The following is a 27650-nucleotide window of genomic DNA, read 5'->3' on the forward strand; positions in this document are numbered from 1 at the left end:
TTCGTTTGAAATTTCGATAGAACAGTAACAGTATAATGTCCTCGTAAGTGGATATCAGGCCCCTGTAGAGCAAAATTGAGTATTTTGGTCTAAATAACCCAAAATGTGATGTCCACATATATGTGGACGCCAGGTCCTAGGAGGGTAATAATATGACTCAGTAGTGGTTGTTATTTTTATCAATGGGAACCTCTGTCACTTAAATCCTACATGGATTCATGTCTGCATCAGAGGTGTGCGCGCTCCCGGGCCTGCACTCTTATGTGACATGCACACTGAGAGCCAATGTGGAGGTAACCGTGGTCACAGTTTCCCTAAGGACCGTCTGGCGGCGAGGGCCATTAATTATAAGAGACAGGGAGACAGACACCGAGCCAGCTTAGCAGACAGACAGACAGTACCGCAGCTAGCGCAGACAGGCCGGACAGGAGCAGGCCCCGACAAATACAAAGAGGGGAGGAAGAGCGACACGTAATCTACGGCCAAGGGGGGGAAAAACATAATCCTCCCCTTGTAGCGAGCAGGCTACGGCTATCTGCACCGGTCCTGCTTTCGCTCCTGACCCTGGACTCTGGGTGAACACACTCAGGCATAATAACCCTTTTGTCATAAGAGAAAGAACGCGGTTTTCTACGGAGATAAATAATTGAAAAAAATGCGGCTGTGTGACTGCGCATCCCTGGCAGTGAATAGGAAAATGCTGCGCCAGTGTCCCGGCTGAGAGACGGAGCCGATCTTTCCCAACACAAGCTCCCCGGCTTCCCCACTCTCTCTCTCTCTCCCTCTCTCTCTCCTGTCATTACACAATATCGCTGCCAAAAATTCATCGTTTCGAACATGGTAAGTTTTCTTTGTGTTATATTTAACGGGCTTGTGTCGGCGACGCGCGGCCTGTGGGGGAAATGCACATCCGGGACTGCATTTTTTTCCGGAGAAGTCATAATATTTATGAATCATAACTTGTTATGATGTAGGAACGCGCGTGGCGTGCAACAGGTCGCCGTACAGTAGCGGGGACGCGCATCTCAGGGCCAGATTTTGAGCTTGGTTTCCAAACACTGGTGCTCACATACACACACGGGCGCGCGTTCAGCCTTTGTATACGCGATCAAACTGGCGAGATGGCACGAAAATCATACTAATATTAAGAAGAATAAGAAGGCCTTGTTGGAATGATGGAGACCAGGTTAAAAGGGATGATATTATCCGCTTCGACTGTTTGTCTGCTATTAGAGTAATGGCTTTATTCTCTTTTACAAGACACCAGCGATTACACAATGACACGTAGGTTATTAGCCAAATGATTTCCTTTTTAATCCCTACAATATTCCGAAATAACTGCCTGGTTTGGACAGAAAGCCTTTTTCCCAATATAATCTTGCTGTTAAGAACGTCAGATTAGTGGATGGTTATTACCCGTATTAATTACTGATTTAGAATTTTGGCTCCATTATTATTCTGCCCAAGCCCCAGTAAGAGAGGGAAGAAGGTGGATGCTTTTTGGGTGGGGGACTGTCACGGGGCCCAAGTGGAAAATGTATTTTTCTCCTCACCATGGCTGTGTTTTTTTCCAACTCCACGTGCTAAGCAGCCGTGATGAGGTTTGAAAAGGGAGCATTGTGTCTCCAGTCAGTGGCCTTATGTGTTGGAGAGGCTCGGAGAGGGTGATGTTCACTCAGCTGAGCTCCCTCGACGTCATTGTTGCAAATTTCACCTGATTTCAGGCGCTCTGTTTCACCGAGCTCACGCAGGAGGCTGTTTGTGGAGGTGTCGGGAGGGGGGAACACAGCCCACGCACACTTTGAAGTGTCGGTGTTCGACAACACGCCCCGTGACAGGATGCGTTTGATTTATAGTCTCGGGAAACAAGGTTTTAGCGGATACGGATTTCTTCCTTCCTTGCGCACTATTAGCTTTTACGTTTTAACAATCGACTGCTCGGGGAGGACTCATAATGTGATGAACTTGTGCGTAAATGTGTAAGGGTTTACCGAACAGAAGCAGTGGACTCTCGGCTCAAAAGATGGGGTGTTCACTCGCCATTTGAATGCAAAGTAGTGGATGAACAAGTGAGCTGTGTGTATGCGTGTGTGCGAGTGTGTGTGTGTCCAGAGAAGGAGGGCCAACGCCGTGTTTTCAGAATAGAAAGACTTGTTGAGAGAAACTGTCACACATGCCTCTTTGGTTCTTGTATTCCCCCCCTCTTCTCCACAATGCCACAAACGTGGAGCCACTTTATTAAGTCTAATCGAACCGGATCACCCGGTGTCAGATTTTTGGAAACCATACTGTAGTTTGTCTTTATTTATTTAATTCTTTTTTCTTTCATTTTTTTTTGTCTAAGTAATTTAGTTACCTGCTTTTTTCAGTGCGCAGGGAGACAGAGTAAAAGTTGTGTGTTGGCCAATGCGCCCCTGCGTCGGTCCCATCCTGTTGAAGCATGTCCCGTCGGAAACAGAAACGACCCCAGCAGCTTATGAGCCTGACCCTGGGTGCCTGTCGGAAACTTGAGCATGGTGAGACATAGACTATATAAATCAATAGAACAATGATCAATAATAAGTAAGACGATATTCACATTGGATGCCGTAGTATAGGAGACTTAGCCTTTTCTTAGTATGCGCTTTGTGCCTTTTACACAAGTACATTAAAATGTAGTGCTTATTTAGGATGTACATTTACAGTTTAAATTAAAATGACTATTAGCTCCTTTGGGACTTCAAATATGTTTTTACTGTTTATATTTTAAGCTTTGTTGACTGAGATGTAATCATTTACTCTTAATCAGCCTTTTATTAATTCAATTTAAGTGTTTCAATTGAGTTCATTTGCGCTAAAAGTTTAACCAAAGTTAAATGTGCATGTTATAGCATTGTGCTAAGAAAATGGCTTGCTGGAATAATTTGAGTGCAGACGCTTTAATTCCTTCTGTGCAGGTTTAAGCCTTAAGCTGCTTCCTTGGCCCTATTAAACCCAAGTATCTTCACTCCTCTCACACTGCCAGTTTCAAACACACAGACCACCCATATTTCAGAAAAACACAATAAATCAAAAGCAGTATCACTGAAAAACAATGCAAGGTGAACCTGAAGGCGTGTGCTATGAAAAGGGTTAGGGTTTGAAGCAAAGACGTGAGCACGAGAAGGTCAAGGAAAAAGAAACTTTGTGGGGCACTGTATAAGGTGTTCTAACTGCAACAGCCCATTGTCCCCATTCAGCTTTGTTGCTAGCCACTGAAGCATGAACATGCCCACAAAGACGTGTGTGTGAAGGCGTGCGCGTGTGTGTGTGTGTGTACACACAGTTGTGTGTATTTGTGTCCGCTTGTCCACTTCAGTTACAGGAATAGGGACCCCATTGTGTCACAAAATTGTAGCTGTTGAGCTAACAGCAGGAAGTTCTGTATGCATTTGGGTGCACGTGAGTATACAAAGTGTTACGGAGTTTGCTTGCAGAACATATTTGCTGAGTCGTCATGTCATGTTTTGCTTGCACGACAAACTCTTCCTCTGGCTGGCCTATCAGGAATGGGACCCCCAACTGTTTAAAGTCAGTTTTACTAGCCAGTCAGATACCCTGCAAAGTGTTCAGTACTTGACTAAGAACTAACTCTTGACACCCCTACTGGGCCAGTGGGGGATGGGCTCTTCAGTAAGACAGACTGAATGGAGGAAGAAAGAAAGAAAGAAAGAAAGGCATAGATGAAAGATTGCCTTAGGATGCGTCTTATTTTATTTTAGGGAAGTGGAGGTCTTGTGTGTGTTTCCCTGGAAACAAGGTGGTCTCCTCTGCGGGTGAGTAGTATATTCTGAGTGCATGTGTGTGTTTGTGTGCAAGCATGTGTGTCTGTGTGCAGACAGCAGTAAAGAAGCAGCACAAAGAGAACAGGAAAAAACATTTAGTTTAGTTGGCTGGAAATTAACCCCTGAGGCCAAAATTCACCTCCTACAGACCATTTGTTTTTTCATACCCTTCACGTGAAGTAGCCACCTAAATTTCTTTTCCTTTTTTTTTCAATACCTGCAGATGACACCTCGGCACTGAAGTCACACTTCTTTTCATTTATCACGGATTCTACTTTGTGCTCTTTGTCTTCTCCTCAAAGCTCCCAGCTGCCCCATACACTCTGTTCATCTCTCAAGGGCTCTCAGATCGCCTCTCAACTTACTGAGGGTCAATCCCTACCTTGTTCACCGATAAAGCCCCACCAGCAGCCTCTCAAAGACCTACAGCCCTCCCTTTCATCAGACTTCCCTTACTCCCCTCTCACATCCCACATACAATTCTCACCTGGCTTCAAGTTGTTTGCCAGCAATTCCGCAGCTTTCGTAAGTGCTGTTACCTACCCTCCCAGAAGCTCACAAATGGCCTCTCCCAAGCTGGGACTATCAGCCACCACCACAACCTCTTCTTCCTCCTCCTCATCCTCTGCTTCTCTATGTCCTCCACCACACCCTGGAAGCCCCAGTCGTGTGCCCGAAGGCCCTCCGAGTCCTGTTACACCTACCCCAAGCCCTGGAGTGTCATCTGCTTCGGGTGCACCTTCTAGGACCCAGCTGAGCATAGCTTTGATCCTGGAGGAGCTTCGGGTGTTGCAGCAAAGACAAATTCACCAGATGCAGATAACAGAGGAGATCTGTAGACAGGTCCTGCGCCTTGGTGGAGCCTCCTATAGCATAGACACACCTGCCCAACATCTTCTCCCTTCTGTACCTCAGCTCTGCCTGGAAGGCAGTAAAAGGGCATCTAGTCCAATAACCCAGCCAACTGCATCTCAGCCTTCCACCTCTATGGCTCCTCTTCTAGCATGTTTCTCCTCCCTGCTTCCCTCCCAAGCAGTCAACAAGCCCACACAGCAATGCACCTCCTTGTCTCAAATCCTGCAGCCTAACAAGGTGCAGATGGAGGAAACAGGTGGGGCAGCTGGTGCTCATGGTCTCACAAGGGTGAGCTCTCGCTCATCAGCTCCCTTGAATTCTTCCTCTGTTGCCACCACAGTGGCTTCCTCCACCTATCCGCTAGCACTGTCATTAGCTCTACCCAGTCGGTATCTTCATGAGAAGTCTCCAAATACTACTTCAGTGAGCGGGCACAGTGGTCTCTCCTTCCTTAACACACCCCTCCCCACATCAGTACCTATAGTCCCAAACTCACAACATGCTCTGCAATCTGCTTCTAACGGAGGAGAATCTTCTTCTGCATCCAGTTCCAACAACACTGTCGGCCGTCTCCAGCATGCCTGTCGCTTTTGTGGAAAAATGTTCAGCAGTGATTCAGCCCTGCAGATACATCTCCGCTCACACACGGGGGAACGACCCTACCAGTGCCCAGTTTGCCTCAGCCGCTTCACTACACGAGGTAACCTCAAAGTTCATTTCCTACGGCACAGAGAACAAAACCCCGAGCTTTCGCTGTCACTTCTGCCACCGTCTTTGTTTGGGATTGCATTAGGGACTACTGCGGGATCGGATATGGGACAAAACATGAGCAGCGGTAGCAGTACTAGTGCCATGAATACGATACAGAAGAAGCGAAAAAATAGGGCTGAGGATGAAACATCTGGAGACAGTTTGGAAATCAGTGGTTCTAGTACTGGGCTACCACTAGGGGCTTCTGGAGGGTCGACCCCATCTTCCCTACCCCTGCCCCCGAGTGTTGATCTAGCGTTGATTTCCCACTCTCTCCTGCAATTTAACAGAGCTGCAGTGGTAGCTGCTGCAGCATCTATCACAACTGGCTCATCCAACTCATCCTCCTCATCGTCTTCCTCCACCTCATCTCTCGCAACCTCCCTTCTCTCAAACCCTTCCTTGTCCTCATCTTCTGCCATCACAGGATTATTCAAGGGTGCCAAGCAGCATCACTTTGATGAAAACACTCCTCCCCATGCCCCAGTGCTTTCCCCTGCTGCCTATTCCCAGCTAGCCCACCTACCTAAGCTTCTTTTCCCAACTGTCTCCACACCTTCTTCTACCCCAGCTGCACACTCATCCCTCTACAACCATCCAGCTTTGGGCTTGCTCCGCACCCCTCTACCTTCTGCTCCAGGCTCCCACCAACATGCTTCTTCAAGCCATTCCCAGCTTTCCTTTCCCTTCTCTTCTTTTCCTAAAGTCACAGGTCCACCCACAACTACCAATGCATCTTCCCTGCCTTCCTCCATAGCCCCCACTCCTACATCGGAAACCTCTAAGCTGCAAAGGCTGGTCGAGAAGCTAGAGAAGGCCCCTCGACCTTCCTCTTCTCCATGGAGTTCTTCCAATACTTCCAATTCTGTGATGGAAATGTTATCTGGCAGTACCACTACCTCTTTAGCAACTTCAGCAAACAGTAGTTTCACAAATGCCAGCAATTCTACCACATATGTCATGGCATCTCCACTGTCTTCTAGCCTTGTTACTACTTCGGTTTCAAACTTCACTCGCGAAATGGTAGCTGCCCTAGGCATGGGTGCCAATGGAGCAAGTGCCATGGCAGGAGGCATGTTACCATCACTGATTACAGATCCAGCTGGTAACCTTACATCCAATCAGTGTGGGGTGTGTCTACGAGTGCTGAGCTGCCCCAGAGCATTGCGGCTGCACCAGGCCACACACCTCGGAGAACGGCCTTTTCCATGTAAGATATGTGGACGATCCTTCTCTACCAAAGGCAGTCTGCGATCCCATATTGCCACCCATCATGCCCGGCCCCCCAATGCACGTGTACAGAACTCTTGCCCACTGTGCCAACGTAAGTTCACTAATGCTCTCGTGCTTCAGCACCACATCCGTATGCACCTTGGTGGACAATTGCCTCCAGATGGCACAGAGGATTCTGCACATGAGATGCCAGCTGAATCTAAAGCCATATCCTTGGTACAATCTCAGTCCCAGTGCACTGACCCAAATGCTACTTCAAGTAATACACCTCCCCTCGCAGGCCATTCAAAGAGTATGGTTCCAACTCAACAAGTTAATACTGCAACAGTTGCCTCTGTCCCTGCCTCTGACAGTATGAAATCAGCTGAGTTCACTCAAAATCCAGGCAAGTCTGCACCCTCCAGCCCAGACCACATTCCCCCCTCTGACCTAAGCCCTGACCCCTTTATGAATCCCACCACACAGACTTCACCACCAGGCAGTGCAGACCCCCCTGTGCTTACTGTCAGTGTCCCTTTGCCTGCATCCCAGCAGACAGATCAAGCTTCACCAACTGGCGAAGACAACCAAGTTCCACAAGCCACTGTTGGTTTCAATCTTCCAAAATCTACCCCTTCACCATTTACTTCCAGTGTTACCAAAACCACAGAATCACCTACTGCTACTGAGATGGACTGTGGAGAGGATGAAGTATCTACCTCTTCCGATGCCTTCCTTGGCTCTAAATCAAACGTAGAGGACTTGCAAAGCACACCTGCTCTCGATGATCCCTTTTCCTACACCTGTCCCAGCACCACCTCTAACCCCAATCTTTGTGACGGTAATACAACAACAACCTTGGAATCAGACCCAGTCTCTCCAAGGCCCCAATCACCAGAGCCCATAAATAAAGATAAAGAGCTCTCATCTCCACCCACAACACCAAAGCAAGACCAAGCAACTGTGCCAGAAGGAGAACCTAAGCTGACGTCAGCTTTGGAGGATACAGACAACACTGGAGCTGAAGTAAGAGGCGAACCCCAGAAAACAGCCACTTTTGTAAGAGAGACACGTCAAAGCTTTCATTTTAGTTCATATGGGAGGGAAGAACGGGCAGATGGCATAAGTGGATTCGGCTCAAGTTCAATACTGGATGCTTCTGGCCCCATCAACCTTGCTCCAACCCTCCCGTCTCCGATGTCTCGTCCTGAGAAGAAGACCTACTGCTGTGCTGAGTGTGGAAAAGAGTACGCCAGTCGCAGTGGGCTGAAGGTAAGGAACAAGTTCCATCATTTATATCAATAAGATGTGTAGTTATGTTTGCACAATTACTGTGTTGAACAGAGCATTTTGTCCTACACAAAAGAGAGTTTTTCATTCCCACTGTCACCAAGTGCTTTACTGTACAATGTAAAGCACACTGAGGTGACTGGTGTTGTGATTTGGCACTAAATAAATTGAATTAAACTGAATTGAATTAAGCTGGACTCTAAAATTACCTCTGCTGTGCAATTTTAGCCTACCCAAATTCTATTAAGATTTGTCTTTACAAGATGATGATTATAAATAAAAATCTTTCAAATCTATTCAATTTTAGGGGCACATGAAGCATCACGGCGTGGTATCCAAAACATCACGTCCGTCAGCCCGGAGTCGCCGTTCCTCCACTGACCAACTTCCTTCTTCTACATCTATGACTTCCTCAAACATTCCAGCCACTAGGAGCTCAGCAGGCTTCTGGAACCAGTATCAAGCATTCCTCAACACCAGCGCTGAGCCAACTGATGACCCAACCACTGCAGGCCGAGGAGAAAACGAATCATCAAAATCTCCTGTTTTGTCACAGATGGATCCAAGAGCCCACGAGGAAGCTGGGGAAGAGTCCAGCGAAGGGTCATAACTCGCATAGCCGTAACTGGCTGGTAAATGTTACGGTGTTTTTGATTGTTGTTTACGTCTTGGTGTAACTGTACGGGCATATCATTAGTACTGCTTCCTTAACACATTTCAGGTTGCCTGTCAATGATAGTCAGAATAATATGTTTGTATATTTAAAGTTGTGAGTCAATCAGCTTGGTCCTGTTGTATTAAAAAAGAGACAGCTGTAGTGCAAATAAAAAAAAAGTGTGTATTCAAAGTAACAAAATTAGCCCAGTTATAGCTGGATTTGTTAAAAAGTGAAACTACCATTGTCTGTCTGACGTTCTTAACAGAGTAAAATTTGAAATGTTTGGTTATTAAAAAAGAGAATGGGTCATAATTCATATTACGTTTAAACATCCCAACAGGCTCAGATAGATAAATCTGATATTACTGGCTTTGAGTCATAGGAAATGAAGCTACAATAACCAGTTTAAACCATTTTTGGTAGTGTTGTAAACATGTAGACACTTTTGTTCTGTTGTGGCATGTACCAAATCTCATCCATCTGACACCAAAGGAGACTCGAGCCAACCAAAAGAAAATATTTTGGAAAATACTACAGCAAACTCATGTGTGTTTCATATGAAGAGAATTCTTTTGCTGATAGGGATGAGTAAACAAATTATTGGATCTAAAACTACATCTTGCTTTGTAAAAGTCAACAAGGTGAACAATATGAATGTGTTACTGGGGGGAGGGGGGGGTGTATATGGAGTCTTTTGTCCCCGTCCTGTGGCTCTTAAAACTACTTGCTCCTGCTGTGATTTCCTTTTCACTACCTTGTCCCGTCAAACCAGAAGCACACCTGCAGTTTTTGTGAGCCCAGTGAGGGCGCGATCCTTTGTGTGACCCTTGCCCTTCAGCTTTGTGAGTATTATGATTGTCGTTTAGTCCAAAAGTACTATCTGTAAAACCCTTTCAGTTGCTAAAGTTACTAAAACTTTAAGTTTGTGTATAGAATGTATAAGAAATCTGTCTGTTTGTTGTACGCTGTTATTTCAGTATCTCCACATTAAAAACTAATTTGGGAAAAAATATATATTGTTCAGTCTTGTTCTTCCCCCAAAGGGAGGGAGTATGTAGTCGGTTCAGTTTGTTTGTTTGTTAGCACTCTAGCATCCACAGTCTTCAACATGTTATTTTCAGACTTTGTATGATGCTAGAGATCAATAAAATCTCCAGCTGATTTAATTTAGGGGAAAACTGAGTCAAAGTCAACTTCACATTAAATGTTGAAAATCAGTAAAAACTCTATAAAACACAACTTTTTATGGATCATCTTCAAACTTCACAACAATATATTAGGCCATGGGGGACATGAGAACCTAGGTTGGCTAAGCATTTGACCTTCACCTTCATTTCTAGCACCCAAGGTCAAAGTTAACCTTGAAAATAAATTTCAAGAATCCATATTGAGTAATATACGATATGAAAGGGCATGGATAGAGCTGTACAACACACTTTATATTTTTTCAATTCCTACAACGTCACAGTGACGCCATAATGTTTCATGCACTATATCATAAAATTTCAGGTCTTTACAGCTTTTAGAAGCCAAAGATTTCAGCCAGTTCTGCGTCAGTCATGAGGAAAAAGATAACAAAATACACCATTTTAGTATGTAATGCTTCATGGTCATAGGTCAAAGGTCAGGGTCACATGAATTAGGAAAACACTTCAGTTTCCATAGGATCATTTCCAAACTTTAAAGCAATATATTAACTACAAGCACTTTCTTTGTTTGAGCTCTTTAAAACTTTATATTTACAGCACAATGTTACACGTTTTACAATGACACAAAATGCTTTATATGCGATTTATATTAAAAATACTGACATCAGCACAAATGATCTGTGAAACAATACAGATGGCATTATTGGGGATTTCCATATTACCAGTGCTGACATCAGCCTAAAACATCAACGTTTTAGTAAAGCCCTTAATCCATCGGAGTGCTCCTGTTTAATTATTGTATCTTATATGAACGCCAAGAAAAAACAGAGGAATTTAACACATGCACACTAAACAAGACTGCAGTTATGAAAGGAAACAAATGCAACACTCACAGAGGACAAAGAAAAAGAAATGAGAAGCATGCAAGACAAAAGGCACACATTTGGATGTGTACAAGTAGCGCACTGGAGGGCGCAATTCCCCCCTTTTTTTAGCACAGTTTGCTGCTTCGTGTAGCTAAATTATTATATGATGTTTACAGTGCATTTGAGCACTTTTTGAACACCCTTTATAAAAATCTGCGAAAATTAATATGTTAAAGATCAGAAGACTTAAAAAGCAGCAACATAATAGTCTACCATCTTCGGCTTGAAACGAGGTTTTAGGGAAAAGGCTGATTTTGGCTGAAGAGATGGCAGATGGCAGATATAGATGATCGGTTATTATCACATATGGAAGCGAAGTAGATGACTGTACTGACAGATCACACTAAAATAACTAAAATCTTGAATACATTCCCAGATAAACTTTTGCATTTTGTCCTTATTTGGAACAGATTGAGCTGCTCGCTTCTGCAAACAACAAGGTTCCTACAGTTTAGGGCGCATTAACGCTTTAGTCCCAGTGAGGAGCCGTGCCAAGTCCGATGGGTCATCCGGTTGATTCTGAAGGGGCGGGCTTATTTCGGAGGGGGGTGGTTCACGTCGCTTTACTTTCCAACTAAAGTAGGCTATCAACTACCACGTCTGCAGAGGAGAGAGGGGGTCAAAATAAACCGACAAGAAAGATAGGACAGGAGGAGTAAGGACGGTTCCATCAAAGTCGGCTGCAACATCGGGAGCAGACCGCAAGCTGAATTTGGACATAAAGTACGCACCGCTTGCGGCTCCAGAGCCCCTTTACACAGTTCTCGTTTCAAGTAACGTCCGATTGTAATCTTGCCAATTCACCAAAACACGAGAAGAATGTACATGTTGGAGACACACGTCTACTAGTTTAAATCGTCCTGGCAACCACAGGGAAACAGTTTTTGTGTGTTTTGCGCGAAGTCCAAAGTTTTGCGCATGGGATGCTTCCCTCCCCCACACAGATAATGTTCTGACAAAAGAGAGAGAGAGAGAGAGAGAGAGAGAGAGAGAGAGAGAGAGAGAGAATCGAGCAACCTTCCCGAGGACATCTTCGTTTGTTAAATTTTTTGAGAATTGACTGATGGCACCTAAGCTGAAATCGGTAGCCCGGCTGCTGCTGCTGGCGGTGGTGTGGGAGCTGAGCGCGCAGGGAGCGACGGAGCGACAATTCAATCCAGAGGTGAGGAAAACATGCAGAATGCAGAACTAAAACCACATAAAGTTTTAAATGCGCATTAAACGATTAAAGTTGGATAAATATAAACTGGATTAAAACTGGATGAATACTCCATAAAGGCATAGATATTGTACACTTGGAACATGTATATCGCCAATAAATGCACTCAGTTAAAACAGTTAATAATGTTAGACAGTTGTGACATATAATTAAAGTTAAGGAGATCTTTTTCTATCTATGAGTTAATAATACATAGCAATTTTTTTGTTTATTATTATATTCATCTTTCAAATTTGTGTGGAGCTTGTTTTTTTTATGACTCCTATGCAGAATTTTTTTAGAACTTTGCATCCTGATAATAATTTCTGCAGCTGACTGTTGTTGGCACAGGGATATGGGAAATGGGCTCTGACCCTGGGTTAGAGGAAGCAGCCCTTAATGATGATAACGCTCGTGAAAACACAGAAATGCTGAGAGGGCAAAAGCAGCGGAGCCAGAGCAAAAGAAATGCATTCAATTGTATTGTGGTCGCTGCAGAGACTGAGGCAATTTTTGTGGGAACGGACTGAGGGATGGGGAGATGTAATTGTTGACATCTGTCCTGAGTTATGTCTGAGTACAGCACCAAAGGGGGGGTTACAGAAAGAAAGAGGTTCTGCAGCATCTCACCCTTTCTCATCTGTGGAAAAATACAACAGACTGAGCACTAAAAGTTTTCTAATATCTTCCAATAACAGCGCTGGCTACTATCAAGGCAGATACAGCTGAGATTTTTTCCCCTGCTGTTCACATCTGTTCCTTTCTCATCTTCTTCTGTATTGTTCTGATCTCATTTGTCTGTTTAGGTCTGTTCTTCTTGCAGAATCAGCAGCTCTCAAATCCCATAACCAGAGCAAAGTTAGGAACTTCTGTGTTAATGTTCCAGGAAGTGACTTTGTGATGATACTCCTACACACCTGCTTCCTTCAGTGCCATTAGAAAAAATAGGGCAAGGTCTTGCTCACACAGGACATCAAAGAATTCATATTTTTTTACATACAGTAGCGCCTGGAGTATCCTGCCTGTGACCAATGCAGTTATAGCTCAGCTTTATGCCAGTGGAAGAAAATGGAGCAAAGTTACTCAATTGACCTACATTTAGACCAGAGACTGCAAAGCGCCATCTGCTAAAAATGTAAACAATGTGTCGCCTACATAATTCATAATTTCGCTTTCACTCCACACACGCACGCTGTGCAGCAGTAAATCTAAGTGATTAATATTTTCTTATTCTGGGAAAGATTTGATTACATTTTGTCAAGATGGGCTTGTGGTTAAGTCAACTCCTTTTAGGCAAGCAGATTTCAAGGAATTTTTTCATATCAGCACATTTTAACAGCCAATACTCTACGGTGCAGAATTTTCTCATAAAAAAGTGCATTAGCTACCGGTGTGAACCACAAGTACGATAAAGGCCAGATATAAAGTGGATATTTGACCTGATAATTTCAAAATACTAGTATGAAGGTTGATTTCCTATTGTTACTTTGCACGACTGCAAGTTTAAAATAATTCACATTCTCAATCTTATTTGTCACCCAGTTCATCTGCTTGCTGAAAAAACGTCACTTTTAGCTCCAAGGACTCTGTTCTGTTCAGTCAGCTTTCTTCTGATTGACTAACTTTTTCAGGCAGAGCTGTGTATCTGAAATGCCCATATTAGGGATATCCCCTGGCAATTACATCATAAAGAACCATGAGGAGAAAACAGATTTGAAACCCAGTATTTACAGCAGTCTGAGCTTTTGCTCAACTGGGATTACCTGTGTAAACACTGACCTCATCATTTGAAACTTTGGCCTTGTTAAATATGAGTATGCACTGCTATAACAGGATAAAATAAATAAATAAGGAAGAGCATAATAAGCCTCTTTAATTAAAGCGAGTAATGCTGCAGATCATCTGGGCTTCGGTGAAGAACTTCAATTAATTAGATGAACATGTCTTGCCTATTTTATTTCTTTGGAAAATAATAAGTCATGCAACCCCCCCCAAAAAACCCCTTTCTGTCATCACATTCATCACGAATAGCATCAGTCAACAGTGTGCAATCAAATAAGGAAGTTAATGAGGATGATAAACGTGAAATGTCTGCACCGCAGGAAGCGGGCCTTTCCATCGCTAGTTAAGTTATGGTCAAAAAGTGCTTTTTTTTCTTTTCTTTTCTTTTTTTAACATAAGACCAAACTCTCCGTACAGTTGAGGAAATCTGACCTCATATGCTGCCTCCACAAACCCACAAGTCAGCGGGATTTTTTAAATTAATTTTTTTATTGACAATGAATAAAATTAGATCAGTGGTTACGTGTTGGTCAGTGGGTCTGTTTTGTGATATAGAGGTTGTGTGGACACAATTCATTTCCTGTGGCGTGTGGTAGAGACAGGAAGTGGGCAGCTTGGTGTGTCAGCAACCACCTGCCTATCACACACACACATCTTTTTTTTCCCCCCTGTGCTCGAATCTGCAGAAATGGCTGCAAGCCGAGGTCATTCAGTACAAAGAATGACTTCAGCTCGTAGCTAATTGTCATGAAATTGTCATGAAATGAGATGATGAAAGCGAGGCAGGGAGGACACTGAGGAGCCTGTCGCAGACCAGAAAGGGGGCTATTGTGGAGATGGGAGTGATGCAATCTTTTTTGGAAAAGACGGAAAATGAAGCAACTGTCCAACTGTACGAGACAGGATAAAGATCATAGTTGTCATGCACACATCCTGTGTGAGTGTACTGGATGTCACACTCCCTCTGTTCCCAAAGAGAACAATTACACAGGTAACTTGATACTAGTCCCATGCTGGACTAGTCTTGTTAGTCGTTTAGAGGAAGCAGTTGATGTGCAGTTAATAAGTGCAATACATATTTATACTGGAAAAGAAAATCGTGAGAGAATTGTGATCTCAATTCTAAGCCAAAAAATCGTGATTCTCATTTTATGCAAAATCGTGCAGCCCTAGCAGGAGTGCATCGTTTCCAGGAAGCCATTGTTTTAATAATCAGCAGTGGGTGGTCTTTCCTTGGGGAAAGGTGTTAACTGAAAATAAGGTAATGTTCAAAGTCATCATGTCATTTCCTGTAACTAAAACAAAGAGGCCAAATTTTTTTTAGGATAAAATTCTTCCTTTTTCCTGGGATTGACTGACTCCTCAAATGACACTGGCAGAGATGAATTTTTCCACTCTTGTGTCATCGGCTCTTTCTGGTGTTGGCTAGAGAGAGGTTGTTTAATAGACACCAGCTGGGGGATTACACACAACCAAAGGGGTTTCTGCTTGTGTGTGCTCAGGAGCTGTTGGCCAGAGGGGTCAGAGAGGTTGTAAATGCCCTCCTGAGCCAAGAGCATAGCAGGAAAATGCCTATAAAGTAGAGGAAAAAAAAAAAGTTAATAAAGTTACCTACCCACAATAAACTCCCTGAAGTACACACGGGCGCCATAACCTGCTGTTGCACATAAAGTGGGAGTCATAATTTCATACATTTAAGACATGTGACAGAATATCACAGCTTTCTGGATGGAGTGGGTGGATATGTAATGATGAGCTCTCTTGCCCTGTGTGTCCGCTTTATACTGAGCATGCCTCAGTTGGACTCCCATCGCTGTTGACCAGAGTTTCTTTCCATTGGCCTTCAGCAAATGGAACAACTGACTAACTATGCCTTCTTCTTCTCCTCCTCATCCTATGCAAAATGAGCACACTGCCTAGAAACATCCACAGCAAACATTGTCTGCTTCTTGTAGGTCTTCCATTAAACAATAAAGTCAATCGCTGCACATGAGTGAGCTTTACATCAAAGTGCTGGACTGGCAAGGTTCCTTTGCTTCCTACTCCCTCTGTGCATGGGTAAATATCAAGGGGTGATGACTACATTTAACACAAGTGCTTCCAGGCATCAGTTTAAAGTGTTGCTCATTACTCAAATTGTAGTAAAAATCTAGTAAAATGGACAGCCTAACACTAAGTCAGTTGTCACACCTCCATGTTTTTCCACAAACATGTAAAGGAACAGGAAACATGATATCATTTGAGCTTTGAAATCATTGGTAGTAAATAAGTTGATGTGTGTGTGTGTGTGTGTGGGGGGGGCGGGGGGGGTGGGGCAGTTGGAAACCACTGCTTCACATCAAAAGACTGTATTAGTTTAGACTATCCTTTCTTATTCTTCTCTAAATACTCACCACTTCCTCTTCCTGCTGCTGCTTTAGTTGCTCCAGTTATTACCGTGGGCAAAAATAGCATGGTGCGACAGTGAATAAGACTTTGTCAGAGTCACCTGTGGGACCTATGAATGGGGCGTGGGAGCCTTAAAGTTAAAACAAGTGTTCGGTGTCATTCAACAGAAGTCTTTTGACTGAGCCGAGGGCAAAATTGGGCCTTTTGTAGAAAAGAAAACAGGGAATGTGTGAACTGGAAGAATATGGTTTCGAGCTCAAATCAGGCCTTAAAATCTCTTACATTTGTGGCAAATTATCCAAGTTGCTAATGGTTGTATTTGACTCTGGTACAAGCAAAACCTTTATTTGTTTATCCCAGCAAACTGCAGGCGTTTCATTATGACCGTTAATTACAACCTCTAAATCCCACTAGCCTTCATCTTTCCTTCCTTGTGCTCCTCTTTTTCCCGCTCATGCAGCCGCGCTGTAACAGTGACTCTTTATGTGTCCACTGGAGCTCCATGGGTGAGTCAAGACGAGAAAGGGCTCATTCAGGAGTAAAGTCTAAACACGTAGACCTCCATGTCTCTCTAGGACAGACAGAGAGGCAGAGATTAGACTTGCAACGTCCTCCAAAGTTGCCATTCAGCTCAGGGCCAAACAGTTAAGCTGAATGAACATCAGGAGCATCAATACTGACCTAAAGCCCAGAGTCGGACAACCACGTCAGCACATTCACTTACTGTACATTTTCAGTGGAAAACTCTAAAATAAGCGAGTTGATTTATTTAGCTTTAACTGTGTTTAACATCCATTAGCAGCAGCAGATAGGCATTAACAACAATAATCGAGCGGCTCAGGGTGTGGTTGTTCATGAGTATTTACCCTCAAGTCTGTGGGTTTTCCATAAGAGAGGGATGAGGCAGAGGAGAAGGGGTGGAGTGAAGAGGCGAAGACAGAGACATGAACGTGGGGGGAAGAGTTTGACTTTGAGGTTTGGATGCGACGAGGAAGAAATTCCCAGTTAAATTACTGACTGACTTTACTGCTTGACTGGAGACCTCGACTGAGGTTGCCCAAGGCCTGAGTCTCACCCTGGGACACTCCCTATCTTTTTCTCTTCTGTTTTCCCAATGTCCTTCTCTGCACATACTCTACAGCAACTGCGCCTATAATTCTGAATCCAGTTGAAATAATAGATCCCGCTAAGCTGCAAAGTCACGTCAGGCTCTGCCAAACAAAGACAAAAGTCATTAGCAGCTCCAAACCATAAAACGCTTCCTGAACGTGCCACGACAAGCTCACAAAGTCACTGTACAGGAGAATATCAGAGCGGTCTTGGTTTCCACCACGCTCACAATAGCCTCAGTGTTATTTTTCGTCTCTTGCTTGAGAGGGAAGGAGTTCAGGAGAAGCTGTGTGGGAGAGGTGCGTAGCAGAGCTGTCGGCACCGGTCCAAATGTCAAACCAGCACCGCAGGCAAATGGGTTTCCAGGGGAAAATAAGGTCAAGTTTAGCTGAGAGTGAGGGATTTGGAGCACCAGAGAACTCGGTGACCATCATAATATGCTCTCCAAATGCTTTAAAAAAACGCTTTCATTTATGAATTGTACAAACTCGATGACTTTAGCTAGAACTGATGTAGGTACAGACTAACATGAGTTTTAAACTTTAACTGTGTCCTCATTCAGTGTCTGTGTCAGGGTTTTGGATGAAACCTGAGCCGTCCTTGTCTTAAGCTTTTTTTGGCTCCTCAGGCCAGTTCTACTTTCAGTCCACACATACTGGAGAGTCCAGTGTTGATGGTTGAATAGCTTTTGTGTTTAGTCACGACATGGAGACGTGCCAGTTGCTTGAAAGTGATGTTGCTCCCTCTGGCTACGAGATACAAAAACACAGAAAGAAGTTATTTAAGAGCTTATTCTTGCTGTCGGCGTGGAATGTGTTTTCATCGCAGTCGCAGGAAAACATCCTGTTCTCATATTCCGAGTAACCAATGATCAACATTTTCAGGTGACGTGCGGAGTGTTTTTGTGTCTGTTTTTCATTTTTGTTTCTTTGCTAAAAGTGGAATTTCCTCACTATATTGTGCAAGACTTCTCATCATGTTTTCCTTTTTTATCCTGTTTTCCACTGCAGTCATGGCTACAACAGTATGGGTACCTTCCCCCAGGGGACTTGAGAACCCATGCCCTTCGCTCCCCAAACTCCATCTCCTCCGCCATCGCTGCCATGCAGAGGTTCTACGGCCTCACTGTCAGTGGTACCTTTGACGCAGACACCGTCAAGTGAGTATCACGCAGTGTCGTTTTTTTCAAGCACATTTAAGCGTACGTTGTCATGAGCGCGGTGTGTCTTACTGTCTGGCAGGGCCATGAAGCGACCGCGCTGTGGTGTCCCTGATAAGTTTGGTGCTGAGCTCAAGAGCAACCTGAGGAGGAAGCGGTACGCCATCCAGGGCCTGAAGTGGCCCAAGACAGAGATCACTTTCTCGTAAGTCACAGAGTTATGAAATAAACATGAAGCAGCCTGCAATTATGTCTCTGTAAAAAGGAATTAACTGTCTCGCCTTTTTAACACACTGTTTAGTATACAGAACTACACCCCAAAGGTGGGTGAGTATGAGACCTACGAGGCCATCAGGAAGGCCTTCAAGGTGTGGGAGGGCGTCACCCCGCTTCGCTTCCGGGAAATTCCCTACAGCTACATACGGGACAAAGTGGAGGAGTTTGCTGACATCATGATATTCTTTGCTGAGGGTTTCCACGGTGACAGCAGCCCATTTGATGGCGAGGGGGGATTCCTGGCACACGCCTATTTTCCTGGCATTGGCATCGGTGGAGACACTCACTTTGATTCGGCTGAGCCGTGGACAGTTGGAAACCGGGACCTGTTAGGTAAAGTTTCATGTTGAAACTGAAATTTCAATAGATGACTAATTCCCCAAAACCTGACACAAGAAAAACTTAAATGTTGGGAGGGGACCTCTCTGACTCTGTTTTGCTGTCAAAAGCAAAACCTAAGCCGCGACAGGCCCCAGCTTGTGCTTGTGCACTTCAGGCAGTGAATACCTGTGTGCGAAAATGCAGCAGACACAAACTGCAGCGTCAGCTCCTCGAGTCTAACACATCTTCACATGAGCTGCTGATGATTTTATTTTTAACTACTTGGTGTCTAGTTGTGTGCTTCTGAGTCACTTGAAAATAAGGAAACAGCACTTTTTCCTCATTCTCCTTTAGGACTCTGTCTCAAAATCCTCCCACTTTATGTCTAACACTTTGGCCTAATTTTTAAAAAGTTGCTGTAATTTTTCTTGTTGATGTTGTTTCAGGGAATGATATTTTCCTCGTTGCTGTGCATGAACTTGGTCACGCCATGGGTCTCGAGCACTCTAACGACCCCTCAGCCATCATGGCTCCGTTCTACCAGTGGATGGACACTGAGAACTTCCAGCTCCCAGATGATGACCGCAGAGGCATACAGCAGCTTTATGGTTTGTACAAATCACAATTAATCATTATCATTCTACACTAGGGATTAAAGACTAACCCGAAAAATTACATTGTAAATTACAGCATGAGTAATTTCTGTTTTTATCCATCCAAAGATGGATAAAAACAGATTATTTTGCTGCTTTTAAGTTAAGGCTTTGCTGTTTAAAGAAATGTTCGATGTCCTTACTCACAAAGGGTCAGGCTCAGGTCCACAGCCCCCACCTGTAACACCGCGTTCACCTTACAACCCCCCCGATCCCCCACATTCACCTGACAAGCCTCACTTCGGCCCCAACATCTGCGATGGGCACTTTGACACCATCGCCATCCTCAGGGGAGAAATGTTTGTGTTCAAGGTAAAAAGCTGCTGGAGAAAGTTTGGGCCATTTATAGCGATATCATTTATAGATTGTTATCTTGTTGTCTATGTCATCTTGTAAGTTTCTGAGAATTTTCTTTCTTTTTTTCCCCCTATCAGGATAAGTGGTTTTGGCGGGTGCGTAATAACCACGTGTTGGATGGATACCCAATGCCAATTGGTCACTTTTGGAGGGGCTTGCCCACTCATATTAATGCTGCATTTGAAAGGGATGATGGGAAATTTGCTTTCTTTAAAGGTAAGTCTGGCTTTAACATATTGCAAAGAAATTATTTTACTATTATTATGAAATTAAAAAAACTTCTCTCGGGTCCTCGGTTTTATTGCTCTACAGGAGACAGGTACTGGGTGTTCACCGAATCAATTCTTGACTCTGGCTACCCCAGGAGTCTTAAAGAGATGGGCACAGGGCTTCCCAAAGATCGAATAGACGCTGCTCTCTACTACACCCCCACTGGACAGACATATTTCTTCAGAGGAAACAAGTTAGTCATTGTCCGTTTTGTGTGTGCGTGTGTTTATCATATGCAGAAGTTTCAAAAGTAGGTGATTACAAGGAAACTCCCCCTGACATCACCGCCAGTAAAATATATGTTTTGACCATATGAGGTTAAAACATGTAAACTCAAACACTTACCATCCAATCCAAATCTGCCTCTCAGTTAAACAAGAAAATTCACCTTGAGGGAACTGTTACGGTTGCTGAGCTTTTCCATGGGTATAAAAAGTGGATGACATGTGGCAGTTGAATTGTAGCAGTCGGATTATAAAGTGAATATAGCTACTATAGTTACTATAGTTACTGCACTTTTCCTAAGACCTCAGCTCGCGGTCGTTTTGGTTCTAGAAGAGTTCGTGGTAGTTGAGCGGCAGTGTCTGCAGAGACAACACTGACTGTGGCTGTGCAGTTTTTACATTAGAAAGCAAGTCAAGAAAGTTAGTTAAGGTCTGTAAGGACAGTTCTTAAGTTAAGTCAAGTCACTCTACACAAGTCAACTACAAATGGTCTACACCAGTTTGAAGACTAATGCCTAGCTTCAAGTCCTGTAGGCACAAACAGGTCTATCAACACCAAGTTCTGAACCATTTAAAGCAAAGAAAACTCAAGTTCTGAGTAATCTGTGGCAGGTTCAATTTAATTGAACTAGTTTAAAGCTATCCAAAACTAAACCCAAGTCTATGTCTGTTCTCAACTCCAACCGAGTCGTGTATTTAGTTTGAGACAAGTCCAAGATAAGTGTAATGTCAGGTCTTTTAGGAAAAACCAGAGTCCATCCACAACTGTTTATGTGGGTAAAGAGGAGAGTTTCTAGCTCTGGCCGAATCATCAGTTCACCATATCTCTTTTTTTTCTCCTCTCGTTTCCTGTTTAGCTATTACCGTTTCAATGAAGCGTCCCAGACAGTTGACGATGGCTATCCGAAATCTATTAGCGTGTGGCAGGGCGTTCCTGATAACATCAAGTCAGCCTTCATGAGCAAAGATCAAGGTAAGGGTGGCATGTGTCAGATTATCTAGATTATTCATCACATCTTACTGTGACTGGATAGTTATTGGTACATGTTGTTTTTTACTTACACGTCTTTCTTCCACCCTTCAGCGTACACCTACTTCTACAAAGCCAACAAATACTGGAAGTTCAACAACCAGGTGATGCGAGTGGAGCCTGGATATCCCAAATCAGCCCTTCGTGACTGGATGGGCTGCCCCAATGAAGACCCCAAGACAGATGGAGGAAGAGGCGGAGGTGGACATGACAAGGACAAGGAAAGGGAGAAGGAAAGGGAGAGAGAGAGGGAGCGAGAGAGGGAGAGAGAGAGGGAGAGAGAGAGGGAGAGAGAGAGGGAGAGAGAGAGGGAAGACAGAGACAGAACTAGAGATAGAGAGAAGGATAGAGAGAGGGAGAAGGTGATTGAGAGGGAGGAGGAAATTGATGTGAAAGTTATTGAGACAGATAGTGGCAGCGGGGCAGCGGCGTTTGTTGTGCCGCTGTTTCTGGTAGTGTGTGTGATCGCAACGTTGGCAGCCTTGCTGTTTTTCCGTCGTTACGGTACCCCCCGCCGACTCCTCTACTGCCAACGATCTCTATTGGACAAGGTGTAGTTAGAGATGGAGGGGCAGAAGAGAGGAGAGAAAGAAGGCGAGAGAAGAAGAAGAAAACGCGGTGGAGAACGTTCGACGCAGATAAGGGAGCAGGACAGAAAGAGACGGAACAGGAGAAAGAGCCGAAGGAAAACTGTCAGACTTGCATTTTCAACTCTTCTTACCACTTCCAGATTCCTTTGACTCTATCTCTCAACCACTCAGCTCTTTCCAATTTTCTCCTTTCTGACTCTGCCTCTCTTCTCGCGGTTACTGACGCCAGCTCATTGCTGTTTGTTTTAGCCTTTTTCAATGTCATATTTTTAGTTTTTGTCAGTGGTCAGTGTTTGTGTTCTCGTGAATTTTCCACTTCGAACCTGCGTCTTCATGACATCCATTTCAGCATGTTTCTGTGCGTAAGCAGACGCCGTTGTTTCATCGCTCGGCCAAGTGCCCTTTTTTTTTTTAATTTGCACACCCTCACTTAAACACAAAATCCTGGAAACCACGGCGGCACAGTCATCTGTGTTTCTTAATCTTCCAGTAAAGCAACATTTCAGGAGCCAGCAGGGACAATAAAAGGGAAACATTAGCTTGCATCCTTATGAAGCATGAGATACACTCCTATCAGAGTAAAGCAGTAAATGCAACAGTGTATTTTCTTTTTTTTTTTAAATGTCTTTATTGTTATTATTATAAATGATGTTGTCATTACTATTATGACTATTACTATTATTGTTGTTGTCGTCCACCATGTAAAGAATGTTTTTTTTTTGTATATTGTCATTAAAAAGTCCTGCTGGACAGTGACATACAGTTTTGAAAGTGGCCTTAATTTTATACATGTGGGAACAGTGAATGGGGAAATGGGGTTATGTATTCTTGAAACTTGATTGTTTTTTTTTTTTATACCTTGAATCCATCTCAAATGAAAATAAATTGAAGACCTGAAAATGACTCCTTTTTGTCATCGTACTTACTTTTGTACAGTTTTTCGAATCATGGTGCTACATTGCTAGTCAGGGGTTAGATTAACAACAATAATAATAATAACATTAGTGACAGTGATAATGATGACCATCTAGCCTTCTCAATCAGAACTGTGTGTGTGTGTACTCACTTATAAGCTTTTCGTACAAAAATAAAGTAATTTCAAAAGGCTTCATGTGCTTTGATCTTCACTTAGTCTTTGATCAACTTTGATAAAATCTTTCTCTCGCCTGCCTTGTTCACCTTTACTGATCATATTGGTCGTTGCTGTTTTACATCTGGCCTTCCCCAGTCTCCCCGGACCTCCAGGTTTCTTGTTCCCCGACCGCACCACTCTGCTCTGCTTTACTGGGGCTCGGAAACTGGCAAGCCAGAAACTGGGTTGGAAAACACGGACTGGATCCAGAGCTTAAGTAGAAACAGAGATGAAGATGACTGTATAAACCCGTTGCTGCACAGCAGGAAAACATATCTTAACTATATAGCTAGAGGGAGAGGGTGTGCATGCGTGTGTGTTCTTGGGTATATTTCTATTCTTATGAGGACCACATAGCCTCTGCAAGTATAAGATGACAAGGGAAAGCGTGCAAAGTCCCCCAAACTATCAAACTATTATCAAGACTTTGAAGTTGGAAAAGTAGTTTCACAATTTGATTAATGTAGGTCCTGACAAACACATTGGCACAAACAAGCACTCGTGCATGTTCTGAAAAACTGTAAATGCCTGTACTTGTGTGTTATCCACTGTGTTTGTGTGCACCCCCGTCCAACACGAGCCAATAAACGCTCAAACACCAAGCCTAGGCGTCTCCCCACTCCTTAATGATTCCACTAATGAACAACTGGCATACAGACACGAGACATGCCGTAAAGACGACTGACTGCAACAGAACAAGAGTGGGTGAGGGTGGAAGCCGGGAAGGCAGCGCTTCTATGATTTGCTATGATAACACCGACGGGGTTTTGTGCACTTTTGCTCTGTTCCTATTGTGTTTAAGAGATTCTGGGCGCCCATTCTTCTCCACTTCTCGCTGCAGTGTTTTGAAGACTTGGAGCTTAAGAGAGAAGTCACGAGGATTGCTGTGGGAGGAGATGAAGGAGGAGTGAGGATGGTTAAGTCACATTTGGAAGCCAGATATGGAGCAGAATTCCATGCACAACATCTGGAATTCCAACTGCATCATGTGAGCCAGACACACAGCAGGACACGGCAATGAGGGAATGGGGGATGGGATTTTTTCTTTTTTAGGATGTGTTTCATTCATTTTAATTTAACTTTATCTAGGTGAAAGACATTAAAAACACAATAAACATGAAAAAGTGTTATTTGTTTGTTTGTTTGTGTTTAAGATTAGTTTCCTCTAATGGATTTTTAGTGTAATATCTTTATACACACTGTTTTACTTGCTCTGCTTATCTCTGGGGTCCTCTTCACAAGTCAGACCCTGAGCTGTGGGTCAACATTTGATGTTTTCTCTCTTTACCCAGCTGACACTGCAGACTGCAAGAGAAAAGAAATGCTTCAGCATAATTCTTCCCCACAGTCCTCTTTTCTGTGTGTGTAACCGGAGAGCTTTTCTTCACTGTCTGCAAAATGACTTCACAAAGCCCAACAAAAGACCACACCACAATGCCCCGGCCTCTTCCAGCCTTCTCCCATCCTCCAGTGCTCACATTTCACCCATATAAATGCAAAGGTAATTCCTGCATCTGATTCCACTTTGTCTTTTTTTTAAAGGCTGATTGACAAATTCTTCTATCCACCCCCCCATGCCATGTACTATTTTAATCTCCTTCTTTAATTCAATCAAGTTTTTAAGTCAGCAGGTTTCAATAACAAGCTGGCTTTATGTTTTATATTTCTCTGAGCTGGACACTTCCTGTCCTTCTGTCAGCTGTGTGGCCTGTAGGCTGATGAATGCAGAAAAACTCCCAAAGAGGGGAAGTCCTGCTTGGACCTATTGTGTTCCATAATAGCCATTACACCATAATTGCGAGTTCCCCGCTGAATGACAAAGAACGATGAGCAACAGCATTCTGCCTGGTAACAAGGATGTGGGCAGAAAGGTGGCAGCTGGTGAGTGTCTATATAGGTTACACATGGTTTTCATTTGCATCAGTTGAAGCTCAGTCACATGCTGCACTTCTCTTATTCGCACACAAACACACAAGGATTACACAAACAGACACATGGTGGCAATCGCGTCGCTTCTGATCACCACGTCCTTCGCCAAAACTCGTCTAAGAATAAAACATCCTGCATTTCCTATTATGTAATCTCCCTGCATCTTATAGGCCTCAGTCACGTAGGGCTAAAGACCCCACTGTGACCCGATACCAGGAAAAATGTGCATAACAGGTCTGCAGCAAATGGACGGAGGTTTTTGCACGCAGCATCGTACACTTCTTTAAGATCAGCTTCACCTTGCGACTGCCACCAAGCTTTTGCAGACTCGCTGGGGAATACTTATTTTTCCCTAGAAACCAGCGGTTGCCAGATGGTCACCAGCCTGTGTGCCTGGGATGTTAGAAAACAATTTTATTGTTTGGAAGATGCCTGTGGCTGCCAGAATGTAACAGAGGTCTAGTCTAAGTTTAGGCCAACTCCAAGCTTTATTGAGTTGCATGTAGGCAAATGCAGACAGAGCACCTCAGTCGAGCAGCTTCTTTAGTTTTAAAGCCATGCCTGTTCAGTACCAGTCCCATTCAATCCAGCTGAAATAGTGTGAATAGAGAGCAGTCATTGTTGAGGTTATCTACTAAACCTGTGTGCTTCTGGCCAAAAATGTGCTAAAAACGTCCCTTGGTGCTGTTATCTTTGCTTTCCATTCAATTGCTTTCTTGTATAGTTTTATCACACAAAATATGTTGACCTTTAAATAAGGCGCTCCGCAGTATTCCCAAGCGGTCGTGCACACAGTTTATTTGTGGCGTACGGGAAGAGAGATTAATACCTTATGCTTCTTTTTTTCCCATTTCAACTCCATATTAATATTCCATTTAGCTACACATGGAGCTATGCATGGAAAAAACTTCCCTTTAAACATATTTTGGCGTTGCGTCAGGCATTCGCTTTAACGATCTTCGTTTACTTGATCGCGCAGTTTTGCCAGACTCTGGCCCATCGGTGCTTCAACACGTCTGTTTGTATTACACTTATCACAACATCTGCACTTTGAAATGGGTGGTTCAAGTCACTCCGGACTTTCTGTTTTTTTATGTCAGAGTGAGGTGCTGTATGAGTGAAAAAAAGGAAGTTGAATAATCAACATTTTAATGCACTTCTTATTCTCATGTGGCGTGGTTTTCCCAAGCACTGCAGGAAAACACCTACATCATAGAAGATGCTGATTCAGGCTCTACAAAACCAGACTACCCTCGCCCCGACCCAGCTATAGCCACAAGGACACCCCCCCCCCCCCCCCCCCAAACACACACACACACACTTTCCCATGACACTCAAATGTGCATACATTTGCTATCTGAGCTCTTTAAATCACCAAAGTGAAGCAGCAAAACAACCACAACTCCTTATTCTTCCTCAGTCTCCCACATCTCCTGCAGCGTGCTAATGAACTAGCATACAAACTCATGCTTAGTTTTTTTTAACTCACTGCCTCCTCCATCACAACAGGCCACATCTGGTTTCCATAAGCATATACAGTACATGTCATCGTACAGAAGAGGAGGGGGCTGAAAGGAGGTAAGGACTTGAAGAGGAGGGGGAAGGGTTGTGTGGATCTATACTGAGGGAATTTTGTTCTTCAAGGAGTGTTAAAACTCTCACAAACCTCTTCTCGCATGATATGAGGTGGCCGGGGTCAGCTTCCTGTCAATAAAGAATACAAGGAAACTGCCATCAGCAAGTACACACGTGCAAAAGACAGTAAGGATGAGGAAACCAGGGGAACGGGATAAAAAAGCAAGAAATGCTCTTTGAGAAGAGTCAGTGAATCACGCAGAGATCAGAGAGGCCACATCAGACATCGCCTTTGAAAGGGGAGCCTGGCATTTCTTTGTGCCAAGATCCTAACAGCGGTGGATACGAATACCTTATGTGGTTACAGTGACGAGGGGAGGAGAAGGGCAGTCAGGGGGACTGCTTACAGAGCGAAAACATATTGTTCTTACTGCCTGTTAAACACCGGTAAGAGCGGACTCACTCAGCTGACAGGGTTTTACCAGTGACCCGACCTCTACTGTGGTCCTCCAGCTGCTGTTAGCAGCTTTGCAAAAGACCCACAGCTGTAGAAACATTGTTTTGAGTCATCTCTACATATGTGGACACTGCACAGTCCAGCCACTTCACTTCAGATCTGCTGGCTAAAGTTATGAAGCCACGACTTAAACTCAGAGATCTCTGTTCAACTTAGGTTAAAGCAACATTCAGTGGCTTAGCTGCTGATGGCCTAAAATGGCAGTAAAATAGGATTTTTTTAGGGTATAGTACTCCATTCCAGCAGACAGGTTGTGGATGAAGTAAAGATGTTCAGCTCAGTTTGGTGATGCCAGTTTTCTGGACAGATCCATACACTGGTTACTGTATAAGCTTTCAGTGGAGAGGTAATATTAAAGTGTGTTTAATCAATCAGTATTTTCTATCAACAGTACAAGAGTGAATGTAAACCGTAGACTTAAAATAAATGTCTCCCCACAGTTTACAGGTACTGTATTTTTCAGATTATAAGGCGCATTAAGCGAAACCAAACAGTCA

At 43.8% G+C, this 27650-nt stretch overlaps 2 protein-coding genes across 5 annotated transcripts; both read left to right on the forward strand.

The window, feature by feature from the left end:
- The first annotated feature begins 288 nt into the window (after positions 1 to 288).
- sall2 (spalt-like transcription factor 2) lies at positions 289 to 9578 on the forward strand. Of its 4 annotated transcripts, XM_026150651.2 has the most exons (4): positions 289 to 840; positions 2370 to 2516; positions 4027 to 7892; positions 8218 to 9578. In XM_026150651.2, exons 2-4 carry the CDS (start codon positions 2441 to 2443, stop codon positions 8518 to 8520), a joined length of 4245 nt encoding a protein of 1414 aa, XP_026006436.1. In that variant the 5' UTR covers positions 289 to 840; positions 2370 to 2440; the 3' UTR covers positions 8521 to 9578. The 4 variants fall into 4 exon arrangements, with proteins under 4 accessions (XP_026006436.1, XP_026006437.1, XP_080148560.1 ...); XM_026150652.2 differs by lacking the exon at positions 2370 to 2516 and having other exon boundaries at positions 385 to 840; XM_080292434.1 differs by lacking the exon at positions 289 to 840 and having other exon boundaries at positions 2173 to 2516.
- A 1642-nt stretch (positions 9579 to 11220) lies between these two features.
- On the forward strand, positions 11221 to 22903 carry mmp14b (matrix metallopeptidase 14b (membrane-inserted)). The gene is made up of 10 exons (XM_026150255.2): positions 11221 to 11804; positions 18131 to 18279; positions 18362 to 18484; positions 18581 to 18888; positions 19323 to 19484; positions 19681 to 19841; positions 19964 to 20102; positions 20199 to 20349; positions 21238 to 21353; positions 21465 to 22903. The coding sequence occupies exons 1-10, from the start codon at positions 11706 to 11708 to the stop codon at positions 21965 to 21967; spliced, it is 1911 nt and encodes a 636-aa protein (XP_026006040.1). The 5' UTR covers positions 11221 to 11705; the 3' UTR covers positions 21968 to 22903.
- Positions 22904 to 27650: the final 4747 nt, after the last annotated feature.

This window comes from Astatotilapia calliptera, chromosome 18, assembly GCF_964374335.1.
Source record: "Astatotilapia calliptera chromosome 18, fAstCal68.1, whole genome shotgun sequence".
NCBI classification, from domain to species: Eukaryota; Metazoa; Chordata; class Actinopteri; order Cichliformes; family Cichlidae; genus Astatotilapia; species Astatotilapia calliptera.

Bases quoted from the DNA above. Each gene is read 5' to 3' on its own strand.
- mmp14b (XM_026150255.2), top strand. From the start codon at position 11,706: ATGGCACCTAAGCTGAAATCGGTAGCCCGGCTGCTGCTGCTGGCGGTG. The intron at 20,350-21,237 runs GTTAGTCATTGT...TTTCCTGTTTAG, and splicing joins TATTTCTTCAGAGGAAACAA to CTATTACCGTTTCAATGAAG. The intron at 21,354-21,464 runs GTAAGGGTGGCA...TCCACCCTTCAG, and splicing joins CTTCATGAGCAAAGATCAAG to CGTACACCTACTTCTACAAA.
- sall2 (XM_026150651.2), top strand. From the start codon at position 2,441: ATGTCCCGTCGGAAACAGAAACGACCCCAGCAGCTTATGAGCCTGACC. The intron at 2,517-4,026 runs GTGAGACATAGA...CAATACCTGCAG, and splicing joins CTGTCGGAAACTTGAGCATG to ATGACACCTCGGCACTGAAG. The intron at 7,893-8,217 runs GTAAGGAACAAG...ATTCAATTTTAG, and splicing joins CCAGTCGCAGTGGGCTGAAG to GGGCACATGAAGCATCACGG.